This window comes from Chiloscyllium plagiosum, unplaced genomic scaffold, assembly GCF_037043375.1.
Source record: "Chiloscyllium plagiosum isolate Xiang-an unplaced genomic scaffold, Cpla_swu_hap1 HiC_scaffold_32, whole genome shotgun sequence".
NCBI lineage: Eukaryota > Metazoa > Chordata > Chondrichthyes > Orectolobiformes > Hemiscylliidae > Chiloscyllium > Chiloscyllium plagiosum.
This window is the reverse complement of record NW_028270170.1, coordinates 29,186,661-29,213,845: the sequence shown is the minus strand read 5'-3', so window position 1 is coordinate 29,213,845 and position 27,185 is coordinate 29,186,661. Positions and strand designations below refer to the sequence as shown.

Sequence of the window (27,185 nt, the reverse complement as noted above, 5' to 3'; positions counted from 1 at the left end):
GTCCAGAAAAATAAAAGGTTATAAGAAATCAATGCAAATGGTTTGGACCATAATGAATAGAAATATGCCATTCGGCTGCCCAAGCCTGTTCTGCCATTCAATAGCATCATAGTTGAGCTGACATTCCTCACGTCTACTTTCCTGCAACTTCCCCACTGGTTCTGGATCAAGTACTCTGCACCTATAGCATTCTGTGGCAAAGAGTTCCAAAGATACTCAACCTTCAGAGGAGAAATTAAGTTGGAGTCCCTTTATTCTGAGACAACGCCCACTGGTCCTATACTCTCCCAAGATGGGAAACATCCTCTCAGCGTTTACCTTGTCAAACCCATTAAGAGTCCTATATGTTTCAATGAGACCACCTGAAATCTAAAAATCCAATAACTTGAATCTCAGTGATATCTTTCCTTAAATAAGGAAGAATAAATAAAACTGTTCAGTCCTCCAGATGTGGTCTCACCAGCATCTGTACAGTTGCAGTACACTTTTCCTGTTACACTCTAATCCCCTTGAAATAAGGGCTATCATTCCATTGCCTTTCTGATTACATGCTTTACCTGTGTGCTAAGCTTTTTGTGTTTCAAGCACAAGGATATCAAAGACCCTTTGTGTTACAGACTATTTGTTTGCAATTTTCAAACCAACAACATGCATGTATAGCAGAAATCATGGTGAAAGTCATCTTGTTATTCTTATACAAAGACAACTGGGGAATGGAAGAAACTTGTATGCTATATAGGAACAGAAAAAGAAAGATATGTTGGATCCTTAAAATGTATTATGCATTTTTTCCATTTAAACGATGCTTTGTTCTTTTCTTCTCCCTTCCAAAATGAAAAAAAAATTCACATTAACCCACATTATACCCAGGCTTTTTTTTGTCCACTTACTTAATCTATCAATATAGAATATAGAAAAGTACAGCACCAAACAGGCCCTTCGGCCCACAATGTTGTGCCGAGGATTATTCCTAATCTGAAATAAAATAACATAACCTACACACCCCTCAATTCACTGCTGTCCATGTGCATGTCCAGCAGTCACTTAAATGTCCCTAATGATTCTGCTTCCACCACCACCACTGGCAACTCTGCGTAATTAAGTTACCTCTGATGTCTCCTCTATACCTTCCTCCTAATATCTTAAAACAAAGACCCCTCATGCCAGTCAGTCCTGCCCGGAGGAAGTCTCTGGCTATTGACTCTATTCATGCCTCTCATTACCTTGCATACCTCAATCAGGTCACCTCTCTTCCTCCTCTCCAGAGAGAAACGTCCGTTCTTAGTCAACCTCTCTTCATAAGATGAGCTCTCACAATCCAGGCAGCATCCTGATAAACCTTCTTTGCACCCTCTCCAAAGCCTCCATATCTTTCAGATAATAGGGCGACCAGAACTGGACACAATATTCCAAGTGAGGTCTCACCTGGGTCTTGTAGAGCTGAAGCAAAATCTCATGGCTCTTAAACTCGATCTCACTGTTAAATGAAAGCCAAAACACCATGCTTTCTTAACAACCTATCCACTTGGGTGGCAACTTTAAGGGAACTATGCACTTCAACACCAAGATCCCTCTTTTTCCACACTGTCAAGAATCCTGTCTTTAATTCGATATTCAGCATTCAAGTTCGACCTTCCAAAATGCAACACTTCGCATTTATCCAGGTTGAACTCCATCTGCCATTTCTCAGCCCAGCTCTGCATCCTGTCTATGTCATGCTACAGCCTGTAATAGCCCTCTAAACTAACAACGGCACCTCCAACCTTTGTGTCATCCACAAATTTACAAACCCACCCCTCAACCTCATTCAAGTCATTTATAAAAATTAGAAAGAGCAGAAGCCCAAGAACAGACCCCTGCGGGACACCACTCACCACTGACCTCCAGGCAGAATACTTTCCACCTACAACCACTCTCTGCCTTCTGTCAGCCAAACAATTCTGAATCCAGAAGGCCAAATCTCCCTGTATCCCATACCTCCTGACTTTATGATAGATCCTACCATGGGGAACCTTATCAACGCCTTGCTGAAGTCCATATACATCACACCCACTGCTGGACTTTTGTTGACCTGTCTCATCACTTCCTTAAAGAATGCAATAAGATTTGTGAAGCATGACCCGCCCCTCACAAAGCCACACTGACTGCCATTAATCATGCTATGCTTTTCCAAATAGTCAAAAATCCTATCCTTCAGAATTCTTTCCAAAACCATGCTGACCACAGACATAAGATTGACTGGTCTGTAATTGCCAGGGATTTCCCTATTCCCCTTCTTGAAAAGAGGAACAACATTCGCCTCACTCCAATCCTCCGGTACGACTCCAGTGGAAAGTGAGGAAGCAAAGATCTTCGCCAGCAGCTTAGCAACCTCCTTTCTCGCTTCCTGGAGCAACCTAGGATAAATCTGGTCTGGCCCTGTGGACTTATCGATCAACTTCATCAATCTTGATCTGTTCAAGCCTGTTTCCCAGCTCCTCAAAGTCCTCATTCACAACAAGGTCCCTTTCATTAGTGAAAACTGAAGCAAAAAAACTCATTTAGGGTTTCCCCATCTGCTCAGATTCCATGTACAAGTTCCCTACACTACCCCTGACCAGCACTACCTTCTGCCTGATCATTCTCTTATTCCTCACATATGAGTAAATTGTCTTTGGATTCTCCCTAATCCTTCCTGCCAAGCCTTTCTCATGCTGCTCCTGGCTCTCCTCAGTCCATTTCTGAGCTCCTTTCTAGTAAGCACAATCTTCTAAAGCTGTGCTAGATGCTCGCTTCCTCTACCTTACGTAAGCTGCGTTTTTCCTTTTGACGAGAAGCTCCTCTGTTCTCATCATCAAAGGCTCCTTAATCTTACCCCTTTCTTGCCTGTTTCAGAAGAATAAATTTGTGCATCACTCACAACAACTCCTCCTTAAACACAGTCTCCACATGTCTGTTGTGCCCTTTCTGTGGAACAATTGCTCCCAATCTGTACTTCCCAAATCCTGTCTGATAGTGTCATAATTTCCTTTTCCTCAATTAAATATCTTCCCTTGATAACTGCTCCCTTCCCTCTCTAAGGCTATGGTAAATGTGAGGCAGTGGTGGTCACTGTCACCAAAGTGTTCTTCCAATGCGAGGTCTGACACCTGTCCTGGCTCATTGCTCAGCACCAAATCCAAAATGGCCTCTCCCCTCGTCAGCCTGTCTACATACTGAGTAAGGAAACCCTCCTCCAGCCTAGGAGTTCTTCAATCTCCCTACTGCTATTAGGGAGTCTATAGAAAATCCCCAATGAGAAAGCTGCTCCTAACTTTCACCTATGCTGACTCAGTAGATAAACCTTCCTCAACAACCTTCGTTTATGTAACTGTGATGTACTCTCTGATTAGCAATGCTACACCCCCTCCTCTTTTTCCATCCTCCCTGTTCTTTTTAAACATCCTAAACCCTGGAACATCTAGCAACTAATCCTGCACCTGTGAAACCCACGTCTCCATTATGGCCACAACATCATAGAGCATGGATCAGTACTTGGGACTAAGTTCATCACTCTTATTTCTGACACTCCTTGCGTTAAAGCAGACACACTTTAACTGATCCCTTTATTTCATCACATGAAAAGCCTTCCCGATAGATTCACTACATCCTGTCACTGCCCCATCTACAACGACTCCTCCCTCCTCCTCCCCCCACGCCCTCAGACATGTAGGCCTGGTTCCCAACCCTTGCTAAACTAGTTTAAACTCTGCAAACTTTCGCATATTGCCATACCAACTATTTTTGTGTCTTCTGCAATTTTGCCTACAGTACATTCACTTCCTTCCTCCAAATCATGAATACTTATTGGAAACAGTTGTGGTTCTAGCAGTAATCCCTTCAGAACCTATTAGAACAGGTCACCATCCTGATAAAGAACCCCTTATTCCCGCTCACAGTTTCCTGACCATTACCCGATTTTCTATCCACTTCAGCATTCTACCTTCAGCACCACAGGCTCTAATGTTAACACTTAACCTTTTGTGACAAACTTTGTCAAAAGTCTTCAGGAAGTCCAAAGACTCCAATGGCTCCACTCTACCCACTCTGGTTGAGTTTTCTTGGAAAACTAAATTAGTCAGACACAATTTCGCTTTCACAAGCCACACAGCTAAATGTTCCACTATTACTCCCCTAATAATGGACTCCAATATTTTTTCCAACAGCAGATGTTAGGCTAAGCAGTCAATATTTACGCATGTTTTGTGTCTCTACAATTTTGAATAGGGGTATCACATCAGAAGATTTCCCATCCTCTGCTACTGTTCCAGAATACATGTTGTTTTGAAACATTGCAACCAATGCATCCACCGATCTTTCCCAGGTTGCAAGTCATCATGGCCAGGGAATCTATCAGCCTTCAGCTCCATTAGTTTGTCTAATACTGCTTCTTTAACAATAACGACAGTACTTAATTTCCCCTCGCCATATTCTGTAATATTAACAGGATGTTTGAAATATAAAGATTGCTGCAAAATATCTGCTTAACTCCTCTGCTATTTTCTTGGTCTGCATAACCATCTCTCTGATACATTTTAGAATCAGAATAAGATTTTATTGTCACAAGTACTCTAGTATGGGATAAAGGGGTACAGTGAAAGGTGTACAATGTCACTATTCCTGGTACTGTCTGAGGTACAATGGTACCTAGGTACAAAATCTTAGGTATAAAGTAGAAAAATAATATAGTTAAAAGTTCAACATTAAAATCCTTCATAATATAAAAGGAGAAAAATAAAGAAATAATTTTCTGAAGGTCTCATGTTCACTCAGACCTTCATTTGCCTTTGTATTTATTTAAAGAAACACACTGTCAGTTCTTATATTCGTCACCATAGAGTCATAGAGATGTACAGCATGGAAACAGACCTCTCAGTTCAACTTGGCCATGCCGACCAGATATCCCAACCCAATCTAGTCCCATTTGCCAGCATTTGGCCCATATCCCTCTTAAACTCTTCCTATTTTTATACCTATCCAGATGCCTCTTAAATGTTGCAATTGTACCAGCCTCCACCACTTCCTCTGGCAACTCATTCTATACACGCACCACTCTGTGTGAAAAAGTTGCCCCACAAGTCCCTTTTATGTCTTTCCCATCTTAGCCTAAACCTATTTCTGGACGCCCCCCACCCCAGAGAAGAGACCTTGTCTATTTATCCTATCCATGTGCCTCATGATTTTATAAACCTCAATGAGGTCACCCCTCAGCCTTCAACACTCCAGGGAAAACAGCCCCAGCCTGTTCAGCCTCTCCCGATAGCTCAAATCCTCCAACCCTGGCACCATAATGGTAAATCCTTTCTGAACCCTTTCAAGTTTCACTACATCCTCCCGATAGGAGGGAGACCAGAATTGCACACAAAATATTCCAAAAGTGGTCTAAGCAACGTCCTGTACAGTCGCAACATGACCTCCCAACTCCTATATTCAATGCTCTGACCAATAAAGGAAAGCACACCAAAGGCCTTCTTCACTATCCTATCTACCTGCGATTCCACTTTTAAGGAACTATGAACCTGCACTCCAAGGTCTCTTTGCTCAGCAATACTCCAGAGGACCTTACCATTAAGTGTATACGTCCTGCTAAGATTTGCTTTTCCAAAATGCAGCACCTCACATTTATCTAAATTAAACTCCATCTGCCACTCCTCAGCCCATTGGCCCATCTGATCAAGATCCCTTTGTAATCTGAGGTAACCACCTTCACTGTCCACTACTCCTCCAATTTTGGTATCATCTGCAAACTTATTAACTATACCTCCTATGTTCATATCCAAATCATTTATATAAATGACAAAAAGTTGTGGACCCAGCACCGATCCTTGTGGCACTCCACTGGTCACAGGCCTCCAGTCTAAAAAACAACTCTCCACCACCACCCTCTGTCTTCTACCTTCAAGCCAGTTCTGTATCCAAATGGCTAGTTCTCCCTACATTCCATGAGATCTAATCTTGCTGTCTAATCAGTCTCCCATGGGAACGCCTTGTCGAACGCCTTAATGATGTCCATATAGATCACGTCCATCGCTCTGCCCTCATCAATCCTCTTACTTTTTCAAAAGATTTAATCAAGTTCATGAGACATGATTTCCCATGCACAAAGCCATGTTGACTTTCCCTAATCAGTCCTTGCCTTTCCAAATACATGTAAATACTGTCCCTCAGGATTCCTTTCAACAAATTACCCACCGCCGACATCAGGTTCACCAGTCTATAGTTCCCTGGCTTGCCCTTATCACCCTTCTTAAACAGTGGCATCATGTTAGCCAACCTCCAGTCTTCTAGCACCTCACCTGTGACTATCGATGACACAAGTATCTCACCAAGGGGCCCAGCAATCACTTCCCTAGTTTCTCAGAGTTCTGGGGTACACCTGATCAGCTCCTGGGGATTTATCCACCTTTATGCTTGCTGTGGTTCTGTTCACCGAGCTGGAAGTTTTTGTTGCAAACGTTTCGTCCCCTGTCTAGGTGACATCCTCAGTGCTTGGGAGCCTCCTGTGAAGCGCTTCTGTGGTGTTTCCTCCGGCATTTATAGTGGCCTGTCTCTGCCGCTTCCGGTTGTCAGTTTCAGCTGTCCGCTGTAGTGGTCAGTATATTGGGTCCAGGTCTATGTGTTTGTTGATGGAGTTTGTGGGTGAGTGCCATGCTTCTAGGAATTCCCTGGCTGTTCTTTGTTTCGCTTGCCCTATAATGGTAGCGTTGTCCCAGTCAAATTCATGTTGCTTGTCGTCTGCGTGTGTGGCTACTAAGGATAGCTGGTCGTGTCGTTTCGTGGCTAGTTGATGTTCGTGGATGTGGATCGTTAGCTGTCTTCCTGTTTGTCCTATATAGTGTTTTGTGCTTTATGCTTTCTAGACATCCAGCACTTCCTCCTCTGTAGTATGGACATTTTTCAAGATGTCACCATCTATTTCCCCACATTCTATATCTTCCATGTCCTCCTCCACAGTAAGCACTGATGCAAAATACTCGTTTAGTATCTCCCTATCTCCTGTGGCTCCACACAAAGGCGGTCTTGCGGATCTTTGAGGGGACCCATTCTCTCCCTAATTACTCTTTTGTCCCTCAATGTGTTTGTAAAGACCCTTTGGATTCTCCTTAACTCTATTTGCCAAAGCCATCTCATGTCCCCATTTTGTCCTCCTGATTTCCCTCTCAAGTATACTCCTACTGCCTTTATACTCTAAGGATTCACTTGGTCTCTGCTGTCTATACCTGACATATGCTTCCGTCTTTTTCCTGACCAAACCCTCAATTTCTCTAGTCATCCAGCATTCCCTGCACCTACCAGCCTTACCCCTCTCTCACTCAGGAATATACTGTCTCTGGACTCTCGTTATCTCATTTCTGAGGTCTTCCCATTTTCCAGCCGGCCCTTTACCTGCAAATATATGCACACCATCAGCTTTTGAAAGTTCTTGCCTAATACCATCAAAATTCGCCTTCCTCCAATTTAAATCTGGTCTACCGTTTTCCATCACTATTTTAAAACATATAGAATTATGGTTGCCGGCCCCAAGTTGCTCCCCCATTGACACCTCAGTCACTTGCCCTGACTCATTGCTCAAGAGTAGGTCAAAATTTGCAGCTTCTCCAGTAGGTGCATCCACGTACTGAATCAGAAAAGTTTCTTGTACACACTTAACAAGTCCTACCTTGTTCTCTTTGTCCCTGCCTGCCCTGACTGTTTGACTCGCTTGTGTTCTCAACTGTACCAGTCTCAGATTGACCTCTTTTCTTGGTCTCTTCCTGGAACCTACAACACACCCCTCCCCCAAACCCCTTACTAGTTTAAATTCTCCTGAGCAGTTCAAGCAAATCTCCCTGCCAGTATATTAGTGCCCTTCCAATTCAGGTGCAATCCATCCTTCTTGTACAGGTCACTTCTACCCTAGAAGAGATTCCAATGATCCAAAAAATGTGAATTCTTCTCCCACAGACTAGCTCCTCAGCCACACATTCATCTGCACTACCCTCCTATTTCTATCCTCACTATCTCGTAGCACCAGGAGTAATCCAGATATTACTACCCTTGAGGACTTCCTTTTTAAATTCCTGTCTAACTTTCTACATTCTCTCTTCAGAATCTCATTGGTACCAATGACATAGGAAGGGAAAACAGTGTGTACAACGACCTCCTGCTGATCCCTCTCCCCCTTGAGAACATTCTGCACCCTCTGAAACATCCTTGACCCTGGCACCAGGGAGGCAACACCCCATTCTGATTTTTCGTTGCTGGCTGCAGAAACTGCTGTCTGTGCCCGACGCGATAGTCCTCTAATATAGGGATGATTTGGAGATGCTGGTGTTGGACTGGGGTGTACAAAAGTTAAAAATCACAACACCAGGTTATAATCCAACAGATTAAATTGGAAGCACTAGCTTTCGGAGCCCTGCCCCTTCATCAGGTGGTTGTCTCCCTGATATAGGGAGACAGTGAGGTCTGCAGATGCTGGAGATCAGAGTTGAGAGTGTATTGCTGGAAAAGCACAGCAAGTCAGGCAACTCCGATGAAGGGTCCCTGCCCGAAATGTCGATTTTCCTGCTCCTCAGATGCTGCCTGACCTGCTATACTTTTCCAGCAAGACAGTCAGGTTCCAACACAATAGATTGGTTGGAACCTGATGTACGCCTCATTTCATTAGCAGAAACTTGGCTGTTTGTGTTACATTTCCTTGAAAGTCCATCACCCCCTACATTTTTCAAAACAGCATACTTATTTGAAATGGGGATAGCTACAGAAGACCCCTGTACTATCCGCCTACCTCTCTTGCCTTTCTTGGAGTTAACCCATCAATGTGACTGTATCTGCAGCTTTTCTCCCTTCCTATAACTGCCATCCATCACACCCCCAGCTCTTGTCAATTCCTCATTGCCTCTAACTGTAACTCCAACTGATCCATTCAATCTGACAGGATTCGCAACCAATGACATTTATTGCAGATATAATCCTCGCTAACCCATAAACGCTCCTGAAACTTCTACATCCGACAAGAGCATATCACTCAATCAAGGCTATTTTGCTCCTTCCAGACCTAGAAAATAGCACAGTCTTATTGCTCCAAAAAACACTGCTCCAGGGTAACTTAATACTTATGGCTTATAGTTTTATAATTTTAAAATTTAATCAAGAGACAGACTCCAATAAAAACATAAAATCAAGAACGAACCCACTCTACTCACTACTGTAGATTTACAGCAAGGCTATACTTAAAACTATTTACTGATCTGTTTCTATGCTGTGACCTCTCCCAAATGGGTTATTCCAAGATCACTGGCGAATTTCACGGTTTGTTAAGTTTTCATAGACACACTCCGATGTCCAACGATACATGATTTCAAACAACAAAGGGAGTAACTGTGCAGATTCACTACTATATCAGTTGGCAGTCTCTCTCTCTCTTCCTTACAGGCCAAGTGCTTGCTGCCTTTGTCTGTCTTTCTCCCTTTTAAAAGTGATGTTTTGACTTTTCTTCCCCTCAAAGTTCCAAAGCAATTGCAACAGCATATAAAACAGTAATCGCTGCTCCTGGAATTCGAGGAAATCACCTCCAACACCTAAAGTACCTCCAACTCCTAAAATATCTCAAAAAAAAAGGAGCAGCCCGTTACAGCCAGAAATTCTTCCCATCCTCCATCCTGGATTTTACCAGTTTGGTCTTGTAGTTTATTTTCGGTCTACATTATCTTTTTAGTTCTCCTTTGCTGGATTATATTTTATCCGTCTTCAGGGCTATCTGTGACTTTGGTTCCTACATGCTTTGCCTTTCAACTTTATACTCTCCTTAACCTCCTTGGTTAGCTATATCCCTCTCAAGAGCTTTCCACCTTACTGGGATGCCTGATAAGCTATCCACCCAGTTCACTTTATTTTCATGCCATGGCAATTCCTTTTTATGTTAAATACAATTGTTTCTGACCTAATTTTCTCACTCTCAAACTGAATATTAAATTCATGTTATGTTCACTCCTTCTTGGGGGATATTTTATTCTGTGGTAATTTTAAAAACTTGTCTTATTAACTAGATCCAAGACAGCCTGCTCCCTCGTTGGCTCTATGACGTATGGCTTTCGAAAACTGTTCCTAATCCATTCAATGAATTAATTGTCATAGCTACCCTTTCCAATCTAATTAATGCAATTAATCAACAGATAGATTAAAGTCACCTATTATTGCTCTATTCTTTTTATATGCACCTATTATTTGTTAATTGCCTTTCCTACAGAGTGGTTGTTATTAATATCTGCTTTCCCTTGCAGTCTTTTTACCTCTGCCCAAATGGACTCAACATCATCTGAGTCTATATCATCTCTCACAAATACATTATCTGTCTTCTTAAAAATGCTAACCCACCACCTTTTCCATTCCTCTCATCTCTCCAAAAGGTCAAATATGCGTCAATGTTAAGTTCCCAGTTTTGATCTCCTTAATGCTATGTTTCTGTAATTGCAATCAGATGACAATTACTCATCTTTGTATCAGTTTGTCTATCTTATTCGAAAAGCTTTTGCAATTAAGATACAAAGCCATTATATGTTTGTTCAATTAACCAATTTCTCAACACTTTTATGGTTCGTTGGTATAATATGACATTATTACCTGAAAATAAGAGGAAGTGGCAATCATTCCCAACACTAATCTGCAATCCTACCTTCTCCTTTACTTTTAATTTTTTTAAATTTCCTGTGCAACTGAATCCACTTATTAGTTTAAAATCCTATATACAACCCATGTTATTTTGTTCGCCAGGACTCTAGTCACAGCCTGATTCAGGTAGAGCATTAATCTTACAGATTTTAGGAGGTTTGTTTAAAGATTATCACAGGACAATACATAACTCTGAAACTTATCCTGAACCAAGAGCGAATAATTTTAAAACGTACTTGTCATGCACAATTTCCCTTATTATCCCACCTACCTTCTTCCCAGTTTTCTGCACAATATTCTTGTAATGCAGTGCCTTTATATTCAGATAAAGCCATGCTTTTATCCCTTGTACGAGAAGGTGGTGTCTGAGAAGCCCATGATGTGGAGTCTGTACAGGAATTTCTGTCCATCATTGAAGATTCACATCTCGGTTTACAGGGAGACCCGGCCACTAAGTCAAAGGTGGAATGTTGAAATGTAATGTGGTTCTGAAAACAAGGAAAATATGTTAAATCAAACTACACATATCACTCAAAAATTCATTTAGAAAAAAACTCCATTCACTGAGCACCCAGATTTATGAAGCAGAAATAATGTTTGAGACAAAATAACTCAGACAATTTTAGACTGTAACTTACACAGTAGCAAAAGGAAATAAGTGGATATATCATGTTGGATTTTCAAATGTATTCATCAGTGTGCCACAGAAGACACTGTCACAAAATTAGAGCTCATGGATTTTTTTGAAGCGGGGGCGCAAATAAACATGAATTGAGGATTAATGACAGTTGTTTTTGGGTTGGCCATTACTCTTGGTAATCTGTCTGCTCCAATCTATATGTACATTAAACTCACCCATAATTATTGTTGCACCTTTCTCACTATCTACATTACAGTTAATTCGGGAGCCTATAAACAACTCCCAGAAGTGACTTATTTTTGGTATTTCTCATCTGTACATGTGATTTGCTATGTTCTTTTGAGAACCAAGGTCATTTCTATAGCTAATACTTCTCATAAATAGTTGATTCAATTGCATAAAGTTCATAATATTCTTGCCTCAGGACTCTGATCCAGCTGGTAACGAATGCATTCACTGGCACCTTGTGGGTATATTCTTATCACATTGCTTCGTGTTATATTCAAATAATGATTTCTAAGTGATGGAGAAAATACACCAACCTAAAAGCAGAAGTAAAAACATATGTTAGCGCTGAGGAAATACTGATTCCACCTATAAAGATCAGAAATTGCACTCAGAGACAGATCAACCCCATTGAAAAGTCAAACCAATCAAAAATGTTGATTCGCATCATTCAGGAAGTGGAGGAGGCTGGTACAATTGCAACATTTAAAAGGCATTTGGATAGGTATATAAATAGGAAGGGTTTGGAGGGATATGGGCCGGGTGCTGGCAGGTGGGACTAGATTGGGTTGGGATATCTGGTGGGCATGGACTGGTTGGATTGAAGGGTTTGCTTCCATAGAGTCTCTATGACTCTATGCATCATTGTAACACACTCATATGATAACCTAAAGCATCTAATTCTCAAGGTTGTGTGGACAATATTATATGGGCATATATTACACTTCAACAGCTAACATTCGCATCTATATAAGTGGCAACCTAGAGCGATTGCACAAGCAACATTAAATGCTTTTTGGTTATTGGAAAGACAAAAATATAATGTAGTACTTTTATAGTTAACTGTTTTCTTTTACTAATCCATACTAACTTAAGAAGTCTTTCTACCAACCGGTTTTTGGAGTCATGGGAACAACCAAACCACCCATCGAAACAAAATAATCCTAAAGCAAACACAGAATGGCAGACAAACTTAGCAGATCTGGCAGAGAGAAACAGAGTTAATGTTTCAAGTCTGGTTTGACACTTCTTCAAAACTCAGATTTAATTCTGACGAGTCTTACCACTCTCAAAACATTAATTCTCTTTCTCCAGAGATGTTGCTGCATCTGCTCAGTTTATCCAATATTTCGTGTTTGTTTCAGACTTCCACCAACCACAGTATTTTGCTCTTAAATCATCTTAAAGTTTTGAGAGGCAGCAACATTATTTCAGTTCATTATCCAGTATTGGAAGGGCTGCCATATGGACAAAGGAAAATTGAAGGGAATGAAGTTTCCTTAAATAATTAGCTAAATGGTAATTTTTATTTCCCTAATGTTAATCACTCTCTTCCTATGATATTCACAACATACCTGGTATTATCTCCAGCACCCACCCAACACATCCCAAAATCATTCTACAATTGGTGTAAATACAGAAATAATTTCACTAAACATTAGAGTATAGAGCTAACAACCTGTTTCAAGAGAAGCACTGTTCCAACCTTAAGATTATTCAGTTCCTCAACTAGAAGCTGTCTGTGAATGGTGCCTTGCATTTCTCCTGTGCAAGTAAACAAAAAGAATTAGGTTTCAAGGAAACTAAACTGCAACAGCCATCAGCACTACACTGCCACTTAAGAGACTTAAGAACCTCCATCATTTATAATGCTTTATCTGTACAATGTCTCTTCATAGCCTTTACTCTGGCTCATTCCTGGTGGCAAGGTGTTGTTAGGAAGAAAGCAAACTGTTAGTTTCCCCAAGTCCAACTCAGACAAAATATAATAATAAAATGGTGGTTATCAATTGAAGGGAAGAAAATGCCAGTTGAAAAAGAGTGGAAAATTAATTTGACATGTCCATTGCAAACTGGATTCTATTAATGTGAGCATGGACCAGATTTACATCCATGGCAGGAAAACAATGTTGGTGCTCAAATTAAAATGCAAAACTCAGGACCAGCTCAGACATGAACTTTCAGTTTTGGTATCAAGATTTTTGGAATTATCTACTTTGGACATTTTGGTTCCTCCATAGTTGGATTTAGAAATGAAAAGGATTTTTAAATAAATGTTATTTTGAAGCAGTACTTTTAAACAGTCAAGATGCACAAGTTAAAAAAGGCTCTACCAGCTTCAAACAGAAGAATTAAAATCAGACATTAATGCTGCTACAAGGGATAATTGGGGAGTTACATAGACTCAGAGGCTCAAACATTCACATAACAGGTAGATTAACCCTGCCCTTTGAAACTAGTTTAATTCAAAGCTCAAAAAAAAAGACAAATTGACAGCTTTTTGTTCGGAGTTTGTAGCTGACCTTCCAATGGTCACAAGGTTCACGAGCCCAGATCGTACTTGAGGACAGAAATATGTTTATACTAACAGTCATGTTTTGTTAAAGGAAATCTGCAAAGACTTTCAACAAAGTATGCATGCTAGAAATGCTCAAGGATAGTTAGTATATCTTGATTAAGTCAAGAAAGAAACTGATGTGGGGAAGCAGGGCATCAGTACTGATTGCATTATGTGAAATCTGATCGTAACTGTTATACTTTATTTTCCCTTGCTGCGAATTGAGGCTGTTCAACAATTCACATCAAGCTCATTTCACGTCACGGAAATTGAAGTGGATCCAAATTACAAAAGGAGCAGTGTTGTTTTATATCTTTGGATGATGCTGTTACACAAGCAGATCTATGACAGCGAGAGTCAACTCTCATAGAAATGCACAGAGTGCTGACAGGAGGGGTGACTGACACCACTGAACCCAAAAACATTCGAAAAGCAATAACTAGTTAAATTAGGAGTTGTGCCACAGAACTGGTATCTATCAGGTAATGTGGAGATCATTGTGGGTAGGTCTATATGTTGGATGATGCTAAGATTATTATGTCAACTAGCCTGCTTACATTGATTCGAGAGTGTGGTACTGGAATAGCACTGCAGGTCAGGCAGCATCCAAAGAGCAGGAGAATCAACCTTTTGGGCATAAGCCCTTCATCAGAAATCCTGCTTTCTCCTGCCTACATTGATTGCCAATCTAAAGACATTAATTTAGGCAATTTGGGATTGACTTCATGGCTGAGAGATTATCCTGTAAGTACTTGATTATACAGATAGGTAGCTTTCAGATTTGACCCTTGATTAGTGCAGCTATTCTGGTTGTTGGGCAGTGGCAAGAACATTACAGCTAGTCTTAATGCTTATTCTAAGAGGATGGAATTACTGAAGTTTCTTGATTACCGCCCAATGGTTTTTGGTGGAAAACAGACTTCTGTCAGCTAGGATGCTTCCTTCTATCAAATAGTGTGCAGACTCTATATGCCAGAGGTTATAATTACTGCCAATTGACAGAAGTATGACAGGCCACCAAAAGCCTTAGCTCAGAAATAAGTCACTCAACCTCAGGACGAGGAAAGACTCAAACAAAATGATGCTTGTAAAAATAAGTAACAGTCAAGATCAAAATCTCCAAGAGAAAATGAGAAGAGAATTAATAAGTAATGCATGTTTGAATCAAGGTAAAAGCAATTAGCAACAGAGAGAACACTCCCAACTAAGCCATATAATCTATGTCAGTAAGACAGTTCATACTCTATGGTGCCCATTAGTTACTGAAGACAACAGCATATTGGACATAGAAGGATTCTGGATAATCCAAGAGGAGGATGGGAAAAACGTTGTGGCTTTAAAGCTACTTTTTCTGCTAGGTATTTTCAGCATTGGATCGGATTTTCTTGAATTCTAGAAGCAGTAATTACTGTTGCATTGTTTTGAAACTTTGGGGAAAAAATATCAAAACAACAAATAAGGAAGACAGGTTGCACTTGAATTGGAAGAGATCAGTCAGAGACTGGTGCAGTTGGGAAAAGGAGAAGTCAAACAGTCAGGGCAGGAGGGCAAAAAGGGAACCAGAGATAACTTTGACAAAAAAGGTTAAGGAGAATCCAAAGGAATCCTACAAATATATTAAGTACAAGAGTAACTAGCGAGAGAATAGGGTCCCTTAAATGATCAGCAAGGCAACCTATGGGAAGCAGCGTTACTAAATGAGTATTTTGCATCCGTGTTTGCTGTAGAGAAGGATATGGAAGGTAGAGAATGCCGGGAGTAAACAGCAACATCTTGAAAAATGTCCACATGACAGAGGTGGTGGTGTTGGACATCTTAAAATGCATAAAGTTGGATTAATCCCCAGGACCTGGTCAGGTGTACCTTAGAACTCTGTGGAAGCTAGGGAAGTAATTGCAAGGTCCCTTGTAGAGATATATGTATCATTAGCCACAGGTGAGATGCCAGAAGACTATAGGTTGGCTATCATGGTGCCACTATTAAGAAAGGTGGTAAGGAAAAGCCAGGGAACTGAAGACCAGTGAGCCTGACATCGGTGGTGGGCAAACTGTTGGAGGGAATCCGGAGGGACAGGATTTACATGTATTTGAAAAGGCAGAGACTGATTAGGGATAGTCAACATGGCTTTGTGTGGGGGAAATCGTGGGGTGGTGGAGGATTGCTTTTCAGACTGGAGGCCTGTGACCAGCCGCAAGCCACAAGGATCGGTGCTGGGTCCACTGCTTTACATCATTTATATAAATTGTTTGGATGCGAACATAGAAGGTAAGTTTGCAGATAACACTAAAATTGGAGGTGTACTGGATAGCGAAGGAGGTTATCTCAGAGTGCAATGGGATCTTGATCAGATTGCCAATGGGCCGAGGAGTGCCTGGTGGAGCTCAATTTAGAGAAATGTGAGGTGCTGCATTTTCAAAATACAAACCAGGGCAGGACTTATGCACTTCATTGTAAGGTCCTAGAGAGTGAAGAATGCGGTTGGTATGCTTGCCTTTATTGGTCAGTACATTGAGTTTAGAAGTTGGTAGTTCATGCTGCAGCTGTAGAGGACATTGGTTAGGCCACTTTTGGGATATTGTGTGCAATTCTGGTCTCCTTCCTATCGAAAGGATGTTGTGAAAGTTTAAAGGGTTCAGAAAAGACTTACAAGGATGTCGCCAGGATTGTAGGTTATGAGCTATCGGGAAAGGCCGAATAGCCTGGAGCTATTTTCCTTGGAACTTCAGAGGCTGAGTGACCTTATCGAGATTTATAAAATCATGAAGGGCATGAATAGGTTGAATAGCCAAAGTCTTTTCCCCAGGTTGGGGGAGTCCAAATCTAGAAAGCATAGGTTTAAGGTGAGAAGGGAAAAGATTTTAAAAAGGGTCCTAAGGGGGAGCTTTTTCATGCAGAGGGTGGTGCATGTATGGAATGAGTTGCCAGAGGAAGTGAAGGGTTGTAAAATTAAAACATTTAAAAGACATCTGGATGGGTATATGTATAGTAAAGGTTTAGAGGGATATGGGTCAAATGCTGGCAAATGGGACTAGATTAATTTAGGATATCTGGTCAGCATGAACGAGTTGGACCGAATAGTTTGCTTCCATGCTGTACATCCAAGACTCTATGATTCTAATAATTTGAAGGTAAAGTCAGCGAGAGGTGATTGTAAAATGAAGTTCCTAATCCATATAGCTAATCTCATTGAAATAACTTGAGAACAATTTTATCTAAACCTGTGCTCAGATTGATCCAGACTGATAAAGATAGCACACCTGTGAAAACTCATAAGGAAAGCTCTACCTGATGGATCTTTAAAAACAGCACTGGCATCTGTATTTGTGCGTGTCAGTGACTTTACAAGAACTGCCATTTTTGGGACCTTGCCTTTGGGGAGCTGTTTTAAGGCTGCCTGTAGAAACAATGAAGTGTTGGTTAAAATATTAGAAACAAAAATAATTTATATTAGAGTAAGTTCAATAAAACAAAAGCAAATTCTATAAAACTAACAAGTGCACTCAGAACATTGTCTGCTCCATTTAATTTTAAAGAAAAATAACTTTTACCACGAGCCTTCTGATAACATCAAGATGACTCAAAGTACTTTGCAACAAATGAAGTATATTTCTAATCACAGCCACTTTTGTAATATAGGAATCATAGCAGCTAATTTTCATACAGCAAGCCAAGTCAAACAGCCATAGATAATGACTGAATAATCTGTTTTCATGATATTAGCTACAGTCATACATGGATCAGACTGTGTAAAGGCAGGAAAGTATCCCTGAAGGATACTTGAAAACCATTACAGTTGTTAATTAAAGTGACCTTGAATAAAAACTAATTCCTGTCTAGCACTAGAAGCACAGGTTAGCAGCAATGTTCCTCTAATTTTCTCACTGGTTGTCCTAATGTCCAAGGCCCACCTGCAGTAACAACATCCAGAACCAGAAGTCAAATGCGGAATATCAGAGTGGTGTACAGCTGATAGAGACCATTGGTTAGGAATGTGATGCAATACACTCCACTCACCTAGATGAGTGCAGTTGTTACGACATGGGGTATAATTTAAACTGATTGGACGCAACAAATTAGTTTTTGTCTCCAGGCAACCAGCTACTCTAGCTGCTGGACCAAGGAATTAAGGGATATGGGGAGAGTGCAGGTAAGTGGCGTTGAAATGCCAGTCAGCCATGACTGAATGGCGGAGAGGACTCGATGGGCCGAATGGGCTTACGTCCACACCCATTTCTTATGGTTTTATTGCATCTTGTTCAGAACACTTGGTGCCAACAGGTCGTTCTGCTAGCTTTCAACTCTTAAAAGGTACAGTGCACTTCTTCAACCTCATAGTCAGTTTTTTCCACTTTGAAACTATCAGACAACAAAACTGCCTGCTTGACTAGCATCCCATCTACCACATTAAATGTTAATTCCCTTTGTTACCAATGCAGTGCAGCAGTGTGTACACTGATACATATGATACACTGCAGCAACTCACTAAGCCTTCTCCAACAGTATCTTTCAAACCCGTAGCTTCCATTACTTAGAACAAGGGCAATAGATGCATGAAAACATGACCATGTGCAAGTTCCTCCACAGGCCCCACACTACCTTGATTTGGAACTATATTGCCATTCCATCACTGTCATGGTGTCAAATTCCTATAGTTCCCTAACAAAGTTCCAGATATGGACTGGAATCGTTTGAGGCAGCAACTCTTCACCACCTTTTGTAAACAATTAGAAATCAGTAATAAATGTGGGCCTTGCTCGGAACACCTCGTAAACAAACCACAAAGAAAGAATTCAAATTCATAAACTGCCACATTGGGATCTGAATTTGTCTGTATAATTAGGGTTTCTTTCAAGATTTTTGTATAGCAGAGTCACTATGTAATTGCATTGCACCCATGTGAATATTATAGATAATAAACTGTAAACCAAAAGGCTAGACATGATATCACGACTATAGGTATTTTTGTAAGTCATACTTTTCGTAGAACCATGACAATGCTGTAACTTCGAAGGAAACAGTCAGCATCTTCCTCATCCAATCTTAACTCTGCTTTCATGGTTGCCCACGGTCCTCTACCAAAGTCATCTTCAACAGATTGTTGAGAACCAGGGACCTCCTTAACGTGAGACTGAAAAATTATTCACAGTGAAACAATGTAGATAAATATTGAGAAGCATTTTTCACATTCATCAATCCACAGTACTGAAAAATCCAAATAGTTTTCCAGTTCCCATTTGGACTTCTGGCAATCCTGCTCTGCGCTTTCTTTGTAGTCCTTTGCTGGCTCATCAATCTTTAATATTACAGCAAAAATTCACACACAACTTGTAGAATATATATTCCCCTTAAGGGAAAAATGCAGTTAAGAGAAAGGAGGATGAATGAAAATAAATCAATAAAGAATGCAGTTTCTCATCCAACTATCAATAGAATATGGCTTTTCATGAAAAAAAACAATATTAAGAATGACTTGCAGTAAAATAGTCACTTTTTCTGGGAAACAATTTCAAGAATTATGGAAGTCAATATTCACAATTAATCATCCATTTTTGTTAATCTTTTATTCGAGTTTGCTACCACTTAAACCAAGATACAACTTGGTATCACCTCTGACTCTGTATCCTGTCTAGAGCCTTAAGTATTTTCCATTTATTGTTTCATTGATGGAACAAACCTAACCATTTTTGCTGTTGGCTGCAATCTTTGCCGACACCAAGTTGGACTTTTGCTCATTGCAAAGACAATGTGCAGCCACCTAATGAACATGCCTAAAGTATTGCAAATGTTTTTTCTAAATCCTGATTGATGAGTTGATTGCAGTGTTAAGTCAGTTACCAGATGCTTGGCTAGTAATTACCACTGCAGCCTGCAAGCAGAAGATTTCAAAATGAAGGATCTACCATCTTCACCATTTCACTGAGGTGGCATACTGCTGTACAAGGGTGCAGTGGGGTGAAAAGACACTGATAAAGCCGGTCTTCAGTTGCATGGTTATTGTTTTGACTGAGCAGAGGAGAGTCAGAAACTGGAATTGATGTGGGCACACAACTTTGAAAACAACAAAATAAGGTAAAGTTGGAAGTTAATTGGCTGGTGAGAATTGTAGCTTTCTTTTCCCTCACTCCAAAGATAAGCAGTCAGTCTAAAGAGCAAGACTTTGAAATTAAGGGTTAAGTAAAACATCGAGATAGCTTCCTATAATTAAGTAATTTCAACAGATGGCAAGTCTCTGATTTTAAGAAAGGGCAGCAATATTTATTATCTAATAGACTAGAAGGCAGCTCTGATCAGGAGTGTACATGTCTGCAATGCATTGCATGCCCTGTGACTATAGTCAGTTGCAACCTCTCGAGCTCTATCTTATGGAACTCAGGCAGCCTCTGGAAGAACTGAGGTGCATCTTGGAGGTTGACAGTTTTGTGGATAACACATTTATGGCTGCGGCTACCTACACGTTAAACGTTTGCGGGGTGGGGTGGTGGTGTCAAGATTCACTCAGGCAGCATGCTGGAAATTAAGTCTCTCAAGGATGTGGTAAAACTTTAAAAGGGTTCAGAAAAGATTTACAAAGATGTTGCCATGGTTGGAGGGTTTGAGCTATAGGGAGAGGTTGAATAGGCTTTGGCTGTTTTCCCTGGAGCTTCAGAAGCTAAGGGGTGACCTTATAGAGATTTATAAAATCTGAGGGGCATGGATCAGGTAAATAGACAAGTTCTTTTCCTGAAGTTAGGGGAGTCCAGAACTACAGAGCATGGGTTTAGGGTGAGAGGGGAAAAATTTAAAAGGGACTTGTGAGGCAACTTTTTCACACAAAGGGTGGTGCGTGCATGGAATGAGCTACCAGAGGAAGTGGTGGAGGCTGGCATAATTACAACTTTTAAAAGACATCTGGATGGGTCTAAGAATAGGAAGAGTTTAGAGGGATATGGGCCAAATGCTGGCAAATGAGACTAGATTATTTTAGGATATCTGTTCGGCATGGGTATGTTGGACCAAAGGGTCTGTTTCCATGCTGTACCTCTCTATGACTCTAAGTCATCACAAAAGCTGAAAATTTAAAAAGGAACACAGAATTCCCCAATTTACCTGTCTTTTATATCCAGGATGCCAGAAAGCAAAGACCAGGCTTCTGGTCTTTCAGTTTAACAACAAGAAAATTACTATCTATAACAAGTAATTAGCCATTTGTCATAAACCATGGTCACATAACTCTTAATTAAAACTGTAGTCTCCTTATTAACTCGCTTTTACACAAAAAAAGGGTTGTGGACAGAGAGATAAAAGGAGGTAAAGTATTCAGTGGTTTCTTTGCACAAGGGTTGCGGAGATGATTTTCGTCAGAATGCTCCCCTCCCAATCATCCTTCTCAGGATGTTCCCACTGGTTTGCAAGAGCCTAAGTGGCTGACAAACTTAGAAAATCTCTTATGAATTAAAAACTACAGCTTACAGCAATCACTGAAATAACTACTAATTAGTTTTCTTCAGGCTTAAAGTGATTTACTCTAGTGAACAGAAAGAGAGCTCCTAAATTGACGGTGGTCCAAAAAATAATTTTGTTTACAGCCCCAAAAGGTGCTCAGCAATTCGAGAACCAGTCACAAAGTTGTTGGCAGGCAGTTCAATTTTCATTGGTTTGCGGGCTCATGACCAATCCATTGATTGTTGCCAAAGCTCCATTTGTACACAACATTTGGGTTTAGAGCATCGACAACCACTGCTGCAACCCACAGCTGTGCAATCAGTACTCATAATGAGTATCAAGTTACTTTACTTCAAATAATACAGCATTCCTTACAATCCCTGGTTTTGAAAACAGTTCTTTTCTCACTTCAGTCTATGACTGAAAAAAAAAGAAACAAAAAAAAGCATAGTCTTTACAAGAGGAATGGGTGACATATCAGTAGTTAGGAAAAAGAAAACCAGGCACATAATGCAGGAGTCCTCAGAGATACATAACATCTATTTCCTACCGCTGCACTGACCTCTGAAGTTAGTGCATATTAGCAGCTTCCAGAAACAAAAAGTCACTTCATCTGTAGACTGATAGGTGCTTGGACCATTCAAGGAACATGCTACTGAAAGGCAATGCTGTCTTGCTTTCCAACTACTGCTGAGTTCAACATAACAATGAAAGTAATGGCTAAACTGAGAAGTGCAGCCAAAGCCAAGTCCATAGCTCTACAATTGGTTCATCTTTGAGGAGTGAGACACATACAGAGCGAGACAGAAGAGGTCTGAAATTGGCAAGCAGAGCATTCAAAGTAATAATGTGGAGATTACTCTTGGTACAAATCAATATAAAAATGGGAAGTCAAAACAAGTGAATATGGGACTGTAAAGATTGTGCCGGACGGAGGTCTTTAGATTCTTGTGACATTGGGAACATAGCTTGGAGAGATGGAACGTCCTCAGATACTGAAGCAGCCAATGTCCAAATGCAGCAAGACTTGGACAATATTCAGGTTTGGGATGACAAGTGACAAATAACAACATGTGTGCACATATTGACAAGTGCCAGGAAATGAACATCTCCAATAAGACAGAAGCTAACCATCACCGCATGACATTTAATTGCATTGCAAAATCATTGATTTCCAACCCCGACTAACAACATCCTACTATTGACCAAAAACAGAACTGAACTAGTCATACATGTATAGTGGCTCCAAGAACAGGTCAGAGGCTACGAATTCTACAACAAGCAACTCAGATCCCAACTCCCCAAAGCCTGTCCATGATCTACAAGGCTCAAGTCAGGAGTGTGATGGAATACTCCCACTTGCCTGAAGGGGTGCATCACCAATACTCCTCACGATTTGCACCTCGATTTACTCCCTCCATCACTAATGCATTGTGGTAATAGTGTGTACCATATTGAAAATGTACTGCAGTAACAGACTAAGCCTCTTTTGACAGCACCTTCCAGAAATGCAACTTTTGCTCCTTAGAAACACACATGCAGCATGGTAATGCTACCATCTACAAATTCTACTTGAAGCTCAGATACTATCATGAATTCAAATAGCAATTACTGTTCCTTTACTGTCACTGGGTCAAAATCCTGCAACTCCCTTCATAACAGCACTGTGGGTGTAGCTTCAACACATGGACTGCAGCACTTCAAGACAGTGGTTTACCACCACCCTCTGAGGGACACCTTAGGGATATGCAATATGCTTTCATCTTATCTTTCACAGAATGTACATGAAAATATGCCAGGCAACAAGCTACATTATAATATTTCTGGAAACTGTGCAAATCTGTCTGCAGGCTTACCTGAGGCCTTAGCTTTGGCACTGCACCATGAGTTGGCGTCTGTGGATCTGAAATTAAGACATCATCTAGGTTTTTCCCAAGTTGCTGGAAGACAAGCATGGTGAGCAGTCAATTACCAGACAACATGTTTTAAAGAGTTAGTTACAAATTCAGCATCAGTTTCAATTACACTAGTCCATGCTGCATAAACTAAAAATTACATTTGGAATTAAAGTCCTTTTATTGTTACAGAATACATGTCTAATGTATTGGTATGGTTCCTCATTATTCGTAGATATTTTAAGGATACATATTCAAATATCTAGCTACAAGCCTTGGAACTACATTGTTAATAATGTTCAACATTGTTAATTATTTTATTTACTAGATTAGATTAGATTACTTACAGTGTGGAAACAGGCCCTTCGGCCCAACAAGTCCACACTGACCTGCCGAAGTGCAACCCACCCAGACCCATTCCCCTACATTTACTCCTACACCTAACACTACGGGCAATTTAGCATGGCCAATTCACCTAATCTGCACATTTTTGGATTGTGGGAGGAGACTGGAGCACCCAGAGGAAACCCATGCAAACAGGGGGAGAATGTGCAAACTCCACACAGAGTAGCCTGAGGCGGGAATTGAACCCGGGTCTCTGGCGCTGTAAGGCAGCAGTGCTATCCACTGTGCCACCGTGCCGCCCAATAAAGTATACAATTACTATGAACACAAAGGAAACGAAAAGCTGGACTTTAAGGCATGGAAGCAGAAGTAGGCTCGTCAGTCCATCAGGTCTCCTCTACAATTTAGCTAATAATCCTCACCTCCACTTTCCTGCTTTATCCCCATAATCCTCGATTCCCTGACTAGTTAAAACTTTGCCTATTTCAGCCTTGCATACACTTACCATCCCAACCTCAATAGTCTTCTGTGGTAAAGAACTTAACTGATACACTACTTTTAGAAGAATTTTCTCCAACTCTAGTCCAAATCTGCATGGGACAATAACCTCTCCACATTTACCATAATAAGCCTGTTAATAATAAGACCACAAAAAATATAAATAGGAATAGACCATTTGGCCCTTGAGCCTGCCCCTCCATTCAATAGAATCACGATTGACCTGACACTCATTAATAACTTAAAAACCCAGGATGCAGTCCATCATATCCAGAAGACTTAAGAGCCTTTAGAAAACCCATTAGTTTCATGAGAACTATTTCTCTGGTGATAATTAGTGTACTTATTTCCTACCACTCTCCATTATACAGTAATTTAGAATGCTATTGGTGAATTTACTGTGAAGACTGACGCAAAATATTTATTTATCTTCTCTGCCATTTCTTTGTTCACCATTATTTTCAAAGCCTTGTGCTCTAAAAGACCTGTGTTCACTTGGGCTGCTCCCTTTGTTTTTATATATTTAAAAGAAGCTCTGAGAGTCATAGAGATATACAGCACGGAAATGGACCCTTCAGTCCAACTTGTCCATGCCGACCAGATATCCTAACCTAATCTAGGTCCCATTTGCCAGCACTTGGTCTATATCCCTTTAAACCTTTCCCATTCATATACCCATGCAAATGTCTTTCAAATGTTGTAATTGTACCAGCCTCTCTCACTTCCTCTGGCAGCTCATTCAATACACTCATCACCCTCCGCGTGAAAAGGTTGCCCCTTAGGTCCCTTTTAAATCTATCTCCTCTCACCTTAAAGCTATGCCTTCTAGTTTTGGACTCCCCACCTCAGGGAAAATACCTTGTCTATTTATGTTATCCATGATTTTATAAACGCCTATCAGGTCACCCCTCAGCCTCCGACACTCCAGGGAAAACAGCCCCAGCCTGTTCAGCCTCTCCCTGTAGCTCAAATCCTCCAATCCTGGCAACATCCTTCTTAATCTTTTCTGAACTCTTTTCTGAACCCTTTAAACTTTCACAACATCCTTCCGATAGGAAGGAGACCAGAATTGCAAGCAATATTCCAACAGTGGTCTAACCAATGTCCTGTACAGCTGCAACATGACCTCCCAACTCCTATACTCAATGCTCTGACCGATACAGGAAAGCATACAAAATTCCTTCTTCGCCAACCTATCTACCTGCAACTCTACTTTCAAGGAACTATGAACCTGCACTCTAAGGTCTCTTTGCTCAGCAACACTCCCTAGGACCTTACCATTAAGTGTACATTGTCTGTTTTTATATTACTTGCTAGTTTAGCGCCACAGTTTATTATCTATTTTTAGTGTCTTTTGGTCATCTTTCATTAGCTTAAAAGAAACTCTCCCAATCCTCTGGTTTACCACTAAACTTTGCCACATTTTATGCTTTCTTTCCTTTAAATTTGATATAATCCTTAACTTACTTGGTTAGCCATGTTTTTGCCCTTTCTAGAATCCTTCTTTCTCACCAGGTCTTTCATTGATCCTAAACCAGCTTTTATACTATACTCCTTTTCCAGACCACTCCAGCCAACAGTGCCTTCATTTCTTTGTAAGATTAGTAGTATAGATGTTTGACCCTCAAACTGACTTCTAAATTCCCCTGGCCTCATTACACAATACCAGATTGAAAACAGCCTGAGCTATGGTTGGATTTGCAACACATTGCCCTAGAAATCTGTCCAAATACACAGTGAACATTTGTGGATACCTTTACTAATTTAAATGTATCCAATCTCCACAAAGATTAAAGTCAACTAGATTATTGCACTACCTTTTGTTTCAAACAAACCCCTACTAGTCCTGATAGTCCTAAAGAACAGTATATGGATTACTCTAACTAGTGTAATCTTCCCCTTGCAACTTCTTACCTCCACCCATACGGATTGTGCATTATCCAATTAGATTAAATTACACAGTGTGGAAACAGGCCCTTCCGCCCAACAAGTCCATGCCAACCCGCCGAAGTGCAACCCACCAAGACCATTCCCCTACATTTAACCCCTTCACCTAACACTAGGGGCAATTTAGCATGGCCATTTCACTTAACCTGCACATTTTTGGACTGAGGGGGGAAACCGGAGCACCTGGAGGAATCCCACGCAGACACGGGGAGAATGTGCAAACTCCACTCAGACAGTCGCCTGAGGCAGGAATTGAACCTGGGTCTCTGGCGCTGTGAGGCAGCAGTGCTAACAATCACAGGTGATTTCCTCTCTCATATGTTATAGTTAGTTAATAATATTTTAATATCAAGTTTATCACAAACATGGCCATGGAATATCAGTATTATTTTAGTTATCATATAACTAAAATAATTTAAGGAAATTCAAGTGCCCGTATTAAGCTCATATCACCTTACGCTTGGTCAGTCAAATATTCCTCCCTCCATAGACTTTGAAAAACACACCCTCTTTCAAACGTCCATCCTCAATGAAATAAATCAATCATATGAGCTCCGTCAGTTCATCCATTTGCAAATTAAGACGTCAAGCATTTAACAAGAAATCTCCCAATCAATAAATGTCCCACTGTACAAAGCAGCTGTTGTTACCTCACTATTATTTAGCACCAAGACCTGGACTATGCCTCAGCAACTCAACTGCATTATATAAATTATACCAGCAATGCTGCTGCTGAATCCTCAGTGTAATGAGAGGACGTCTGAACAAATATCATCATCTTTCTTGAAGGCATTTCCACAAACATTTTGGCAAGATTGGAAAATCAACCACAGTGCACTGGCACAGTCTCAGTGGCTGAACAGTACCCATGGCAAGTATTCCAGAGGAGTAGAGAGAAAATGCTACAACACCCTGAAGCTCTCTTTGAAGCAGACAGAGCAGCTGCAGAAAAGGAAAAAAATCCTGAATCCCACTATTTCATAGGGTATCCTGACCCAAATGTCCATAGATCTACACATCGGCTATTCAGTCCAGTGAAGACAATCAGAAACCTGCAACCCTGAACAGATATCACCTTCAAATTGGGGGACAGCTGACAATGATGTCAAGCAATACTGGATAGCAAAGTACACCCATTAGTTTTACAAGCAGCAATCAGCTTACTTGGTGATTTTTAATTTTCTAGTTAAGTACCAAATGGGGA

At 40.7% G+C, this 27,185-nt stretch overlaps 1 protein-coding gene across 2 annotated transcripts in view; it reads right to left on the bottom strand.

Annotated features, from left to right (window-relative positions):
• hrob (homologous recombination factor with OB-fold) overlaps positions 1 to 27,185 on the bottom strand; it is a 56,032-nt gene that overhangs the window by 4,214 nt on the left and 24,633 nt on the right. Inside the window, exons 4-9 of one of the 2 annotated variants that reach the window (XM_043675164.2) lie at positions 23,153 to 23,236; positions 18,850 to 19,002; positions 17,160 to 17,268; positions 12,996 to 13,081; positions 11,731 to 11,853; positions 10,943 to 11,159 (exon numbers count right to left, since the gene is read on the bottom strand). In XM_043675164.2, coding sequence (XP_043531099.2) covers positions 10,943 to 11,159; positions 11,731 to 11,853; positions 12,996 to 13,081; positions 17,160 to 17,268; positions 18,850 to 19,002; positions 23,153 to 23,236 — 772 coding nt within the window. The remainder of the gene's footprint in view (positions 1 to 10,942; positions 11,160 to 11,730; positions 11,854 to 12,995; positions 13,082 to 17,159; positions 17,269 to 18,849; positions 19,003 to 23,152; positions 23,237 to 27,185) is intronic. The other variant, XM_043675167.2, reaches the window with a different exon arrangement.